The sequence below is a fragment of the Antrostomus carolinensis genome, unplaced genomic scaffold (genome assembly GCF_000700745.2).
Source record: "Antrostomus carolinensis isolate BGI_N321 unplaced genomic scaffold, ASM70074v2 scaffold25034, whole genome shotgun sequence".
Classification (NCBI taxonomy): Eukaryota; Metazoa; Chordata; class Aves; order Caprimulgiformes; family Caprimulgidae; genus Antrostomus; species Antrostomus carolinensis.
The window spans coordinates 1-7,283 of NW_010311810.1; the positions used below are offsets into that span (position 1 = coordinate 1).

The 7,283-nt window shown below is 41.5% G+C and overlaps 1 protein-coding gene across 1 annotated transcript in view; it reads left to right on the forward strand.

The window, feature by feature from the left end:
• Positions 1–3,119: 3,119 nt before the first annotated feature.
• Positions 3,120–7,283, forward strand: part of UBXN2A (UBX domain protein 2A) — a 14,714-nt gene continuing 10,550 nt past the window's right edge. Inside the window, exons 1-2 of the mRNA XM_010166851.1 lie at positions 3,120–3,168; positions 5,011–5,146. Coding sequence (XP_010165153.1) covers positions 3,128–3,168; positions 5,011–5,146 — 177 coding nt within the window. The 5' untranslated portion in view covers positions 3,120–3,127. The remainder of the gene's footprint in view (positions 3,169–5,010; positions 5,147–7,283) is intronic.

Sequence of the window (7,283 nt, forward strand, 5' to 3'; positions counted from 1 at the left end):
CGCTCGGGCAGGGGGGATTCCGGGCAGCGGCATTGCCAGGAGGCGCGGGGCGTCTGCTCGGGGTGTCGCCGCGCTGAGCCCGGCCGGGGAGTCCGGGGCGGGGGGACACAGGTCTGTTCCCAAAATGCTCGGCCCTTCCAGGCAGCTGGAGAGGAGACGGTCACGCCATGCGCAGGTTCTTCCCTCAGCGTATCAGTCACGGTCAGGCCGTTAAGGTTTGATGCTCATCTTGCTTTTAGTTTGCTCTTGCCGTTTCTCTTGTAGCTGCTCGTTTCCTTGTCACACGGTTCGGTGCGGTTTTCAGTCAGGATTTCCCTGTGGTGTAGTGACAGACTGTGCTCTGCTGAAAGTGCTTTAAAACTGGAGAAGTTTCCCTTCTGCTGGAGTTAGTAATGACAGGTTTTCATGGGAGGGGGGGCTGCGTGTGCTTGCTTGAATATTTCTGCTCTTCAGAGCAAGGAAAGAACCGAACACAGTTTCTGTTTTGTTTTTCTTGTATTAAAATAACTGGATGTGTGGGCTTAACAGTGTTGAGCACAAAAAATATCTCCTGAAACTGCTAAGTCTGTAATTTAGGGGATGGAGCCTGGGGAGGTGGAGAGCCCCTGAGGCAGAAGCTGGTCTCTGCTGGGAAGGGCCAGGAGTGTCCTACCACAGGTACTGGATGGAGCTGGGATGGGCTCCTGGCAGCTTCAGCTTCTCCCTGTGTTTTAGATTTAATTTCCAGAGGTGGAAGTTAAGTTCTCTGATACTTTTTAACCCAGACACAAAAAATATGTACCAAAACTTTTAATGTTTTAAGTGACATCTAGGGATGCTTTGTCAGAAATTGATGGGAGAGGTTGTTTGTGTCAACCAAGTAACAAGTGACAGGACAAGAGGAAATGGCCTCAGGTTGCACCAAGGGCAGTTGAGATTGGATCTGAGAAAGAATTTCTTTGCTGAAAGGGTTCTCAGGCATTGGAAGGGGTTGGCAGGGCAGTGGTGGAGCCTGCATCCCTGGAGGGATTTTAGAGTCCTCTAGACCTAGAGCTTAGGGACGTGGGTTAGTCGGGGACTTGTCAGTGTGAGGTTAATGACTGGACTTGATGATCTTAAAGGTCTTTTCCAATCTGAGCAATTCTGTGATTCTTTGCTAGTTGGGTTGGCTTGCTGAGCTGAAGTGCTTGCAGTGCAGTCTGATCACTATCTCCTAATGGCTTTTTGGTCATAATAAACATCAATATGCTGTATAGGTCGGGGTTTTTTTTTCACCTTGATATAGTAACACAAACATTTCTTCTAAGTGTAATTGCTGTTGTACTTTAGAAGGAACAGCAACTCTTGCAGCTGACTAATTTTGAATACTATTCATGCACATTTGAGGCCAGCCTAATGTAGCAAAAGAATTAATTTGAAGAGCTGTCTCATTGTGTCTGTTTCTTTTTAACAGCTCTGATGACAAGTCACAGAGAATCCACAAAAGCAGATGGCTGGAGGTGGCTCTTGTTGCTTTGGGGAGTAGTCTATTGAGTAGTGAAAGGTTAGAAGATAAGCACACTAACACAAAGCACAAAAACTTACTTTGTGCTAAAGTGTGTTAAAACTTAATTTGGGAAAAGTTTGAAAAATTATATATTTTTTAAGCACTCTCAAACTCACTGTACTTACTAGATACTGAAAGTTCGTGTTTCCCAAGTGCAGGTACAAAGTTCCAAGCATGGTGATCAGATACGCTTCAAAGGTCATCATGTACCAGCACGGGCTTGCCTGACATATATAATGCTCTGGCAGAACATTTGTGGAGGGAAAAAAAAAAGGCTGTCACCACATCTTGTGTGACATGTCAAAGGTGTGCTAAGTATAATGTTGTGACCTAATGCATAACAGCACCAGTTAAATTGAAGGCTGTCTGAACTTTAAAACCTGTTATGGACATACTGACTGAATCTTTCTGGTTGTTATGAGGCTTTTCTGAAAGCTTGTATACATTTGTACAGAATGTGTCTCACAAGCATTTAACTTTCAAGATGAAAGAATACTAATGTCAGCCTCCTGAGGAACATGAATTGGTACTGAATAACTGAATGGGGATGTTTTTGTTAGTGCTGCAGTGAATGTTGTTTCCCCCTAACCTCTCCATCTTCTTAAATTAGATGTCAAGACCACTTAAAATTTATTTTAGTCTTGCTGTGTGTACTGCCTTTTCAGGAGTGTGATGGCTGTCACTGCTTAGTTTGATGCTCTCTAAAAGCCACGCACAATATCTTGACTTAGTCCCAAACCTGCCAGTAGCAGAACATCATCTATGTAACCCATACCCAGTGGTCTTCAGGAATAATGCTTTAAACAGCTGCAACTTCAAATTTCTGCTCTCCTGGGGAGCTTGTCTAATTTTTGGGTGATTTTATTTTTTCCAAGAGTTTTTTTGTGAGTCTCTGCGTTTTTGTGACATTCTATAACTTTTTTCAGAGAGCTCAGCAGCGAGGGTAATGAGATCAGCATGGCATTCTTCATTTCTTTTGACTTGGCAGACTAATCCTGTAGTATATTTAGTATTTGCAAATCCAGCTAAATGGTAGACCAGAAATGATAATTCAGTTTCTGGGATGCTGCACCAGTGTGTTGGGGTATGGTAGGAAGAGGAACCTGACAGAGCTTGGTGCCTTTTGATAGCGCACACTGTTAAAGTGAAGGTCACTGGGATGCCTGCAGTGGCAGTGCAGTTTTTCTGCAACTGTCTCATAGTGTTGTGAAAAAATCAGGAGAGTTTAAATCATGCTGCTCAGAAAAGGAATGTGATATTTTTTTCCTCATAAATATGGGCATGTATTTTCAATTCACATGATTGTTGTGGAATTTATTTAGTACATTTATGAAAAAGTAATCTTCCTTTTGAATGTCTGAAACTGGTGAATGGTTCATGTGTCATTAAATTAGAAACTGCAGGAAAACAAAGAACCATCTGGAGACTTGGTGGGGGGGAGGTTGAGGTTTCTGATTAAATGTCCTATCAGTGCAGGAAAAAAAACTATAAAGAGCATTTCAGCTACAAAAGGAGGCAAAGTTTGCTGGGCATTTTGTCTGATGGGATTTGCTTTCTGGTTTTTTAAACCATCTTCTTTTAATAATTAGGTGAAGCATCGGAATGAAAGACATGGACAATATCAAAACTGTAAAGAAAGAATGGTAGGTGCCTGTTTCCCCTTCTTTCCTCTTCCTTTCCTATCACTGTTCGTGTGATGACTTCTCAAACTATGTTAAATTTAAATTTTTTTCCAATATCCACTTTCTTTACATATACCTAAGTTTTTTTAAAAAGTATTTTGTTTTGCTAAAAGATTTTTCACATAGCTGGAATGTTTCCTAGATAAAAGAAGCTGTGTAAATATTTGTATTTAAAATTAAAAGGCAACCTTACAAATTGCTAACTCACTGTGCACCTCTACATTTGATATGGAGGTGTTTGGTTTTCCAGTTATGTTGTCGAGGTAAAGCATAGTGAATACCTAGATTAACACTTGGAGTTTCTTTTGTTCTATTGGGAAACTAAAATGGGGACAGCATACTTTAGAAATTTCTTCTTTAATGCTGTTGTTTCTCTTTTGTTTAAAGATGTTAATCTGTAGGGATTCTTAGTGTTGCAAAGATGCACTGCAAACGATTCCTTTTTATGCAAATGTATCTAATTACTATTCAAGTAAGCATTGCTGCTCTTGAATTCAGTGCAGAGTTTTATGTAAAACTATAGTTTTCAGGAGCTAGGCTTTTTCTTTCTGACTTGCTGAAAATAGACTTTTCTGAATCTCCAATAGGAATGTTTACCAAAAGCTGCATAATCCTCTTACTGTGCAAAGAACCTAAACTGGAAGATAATCATTCATTTAGCTTGCGTATTTCTGCATTTTGATTGGTGAAAATCTTAACAGAAACAGCTGTCACATATACAATGTTCTATAAAAAGACGTGTTTGATGCATCTTTTTTAATACTCTGGCAGTCTCCACAGTATTGAAGTCTTCTATTGTATTTCTTCAGTGTGCTAAGGTGGTGTTGAGTCACTTGTTCCTGGGTTTCTCTTCTGTACTTTCAAAGACAGTAACGGTGGTTCTGTGATGGTGCTGGGAATCGGGAGGTTCAAGTGGGGGTGGGGGAGTAAATCCTGGGGCAATTTTCTTGTATCATAGAATCATAGAATGGTTAGGATTGGAAGGGCCCTTAAAGATCATCTGGTTCCAGCCCCCCTGCCATCAGCAGGGACCCCTTCCACTAGACCAGGTTGCTCAAAGCCTCATCCAGCCTGGCCTTCAACACTTCCAGGGAGGGGGCATCTACAACTTCCTTGGGCAACCTGTTCCAGTGTCTCACCACCCTCACAGTGAAAAACTTCTTCCTAATATCTAATCTAAACCTACCCTCTTTCAGCTTAAACCCATGTCCCCTTGTTTTGCCATCAGTCGCCCTTATGAAGAGACCCTCCCCAGCTTTCTTGTAGTCCCTTCAGGTACTGGGAGGCCACTATAAGATCTCCCCGGAGCCTTCTCTTTTCCATGCTGAACAGCCCCAACTCTTTCAGCCTGTCTTCATAGGAGAGGTGCTCCAGCCCTCGGATCATGTATGTGGTTTTTAAAACCCAAGTCACCCAAGCCTGTATCATGGAAGTACTTTAAGGAAGTCCTTTCACTGGTGTGCAGTTAAATGTTTGATGGTCTGAATTATGAGTATAAATCATCCAACTTGCATTCCTTGCTCTGATACCAAGTTTAGAAGCTTCTGTGTAGGTGAATTCGCTTTTTCTATTGTCATTCTTTAACTTGTGCTTCTGAAATGCAGTTAGAAGCAGTTAGAGATCCTTAAGAAGTTTGTAGAAAAGGCACAACACAAAGTTGACCTGATGTTTTGTAACAGCCAAGTAAGCTGGGTGCAGGGGAGAGTGCCTTTTACACTTGCCAGTACTGAACTTCTAGGGTAGCTGCTTGTTTTCTTGTGTGCTCTCTGAGGCACCATTTTTACTTGTGTCTTTGTTCTGCAGGATGTGTAAATCAGGAACCAGTGATCAGATTTTGAATGGTACAGAACAAAACTGTGACTACTTTGTAGATAACCTTTTTGAAGAAGCTCAGAAGATTGGGGCTATATGTATGCCCCCAGCTACAGTCAAGAATCAGGTAGGTGGTGAAGAAAAAATACTGATGTCTAATATCATAGCACTCCAGGAGTACTCTGGAAAGCAAATGCAAGAAGTCTAGTAGCCTTATCCAGTACATCTGTAAATAAATGCAGACAGAATTCAGACAGCAGTAGGAACAGTGTCACTTCTCTTAGTCAGCCAGGCCTGTGCTTCTGGCTCTTACTGTTTTACAGTGGTTTTAGGGTTGTTCTAGGACTTAGGCTGGTGTTGGCTAATGCTCTTCTCCTTTGTTAGTCAGGAGAGTGAACTGATCATGAGGTGCAAGGAGTGACAACCACCATTTCCTAAGAAGTTGTTTAAAGAGTTGCAGCTCTTTCTGCAGAAGCATAGCCCCAATTTTTTTTTTTCATTTGCTCTCATTTGTACAGTTGTGGTGGTAGTGGGATGTTAGAATGGGTTTGTATCTGTGATAGTTTATAACTTAGCTGGCAGCCAAACAACACACAGCCACTCGCAGCCTCCCCGCCATCCCCTTCCCCCCACACCCAGGGAATTGGGGAGAGAATTGGAGGGGTAAAGGTCAGGAGACTTGTAGGTTGAGATAAGAACAATTTAATAATTAGAGTAAAATAAAATTAAAATAATAAGAATAATAATGATGATAACTATATATATACATACACGAGTGATGCAGAGTACAGTTGCTCACCACCCGCTGATAACGATCCCAGAGGAGCGAAAAGGAACCCAAAACCAAAATCCCGGAAAAAATGAGCCAGAGAGAATCCTCCCCTTTCCGATCAGCCCCGGTTAATATCCTAAACATGACGTGATATGATCTGGAATATCTTATTGGCACATCCAACTGTCAATTCTGGGTTTTACTAACTAGTACACTTTTCTTCTCCACTCCCCTTTCCCAGTCCTCTGCTCTTTGAAACTGCCCAAGCTCAGTGTCCTTGTAGTTATCAACATTGTTCTCATAACAATCTCACTGAAACCAAAGCACAGTGCTTTCTAGCTACTAAGAGGAAAATTAACCCCATCCTAGCAAAAACTAGGACAGTATCTCAGTGTTTCTGTCCTTTTCATATTTTTCTGTTATTCCCCAAAGACTGGTAAGGGGCTGGAGAAAAGGCCATGTAGGACAAAGATGTCAAGGAGAAATTTGGAGTGGGCGTTGATGGAAATTATGTTCATGGATCCCCAACTGAGCCTGGGAGAAAAGGAACATCAGGAGCAGTACATTAAGTTGCAGTTCTGAAATATCCATGGCAGTACTTGTGTCAGTGTTTAAATGGGAAGTTGGTGGGGGATAATTAGTCCACGTTAAACTCACATACTAGTTCACTGTGGAGGAACCTTCCCATGATGAGAACTCCTTCCATATGCATGGATGCCATGAAACACAACATTTTCAAAGGAATCTAATCTTGCTGAGTGCTATACACCTTTTTGACAGATGACCCAAGCAAAAGAGAAGGAATTTTATTCTGTAGTTTGCACATGCTGTGTATGTGTGTAGCAATCATCTTCTAACAAGTCAAACTGCTAAAAAGAAAAAAATACCAAGTACTATCAAGCCTAGTTCAGACTAATCCAGCTGAGGTGAATTCTGCATTTGTACATGCTTCATATACCTAACGTGTGGCCAAGTATCTGTCAAGACAAGGTTATTTCAGGGATCAGACCTGGATGATCAAATGGTTCCTTAAGTGGCACGGTGTGTAAATATGAAAATACAATCCCAAACGTATCCATGTTAAAGTTGGAGAGATTTCAGTGAACAGTGTGCAGGCTACAAGTTTAAGTAGTGGATGTTCTCTCACAAGGTTAATGAATTGCTGAGAATTTATTTTTTCATTCCCCTAACACCAAAGTTTTGAATATACCCAGGAATTCCAGGGTAACCTAAATGTATGACTGTCTGAAAGTAAATTTTCTGATACTTGCTGCATTTCCTCAGTGAAAGGCTTCTGCATGCATTACCTCAATGCCTTAACTTCAGAAAATCCTTCTGAATGATCAGCACAAGGCTTTATCCTAATAAATCCCCAGCTGGACTATTCTGGTAGTTGGTGTTGGAACACCAGACACGTGTGCTCTCAAATTAGCTCTTGAAGAGTTGCAGCTGGCTGGGATCTTCCAGCTCTCTTTTTTTTTTCTTTCCTGCT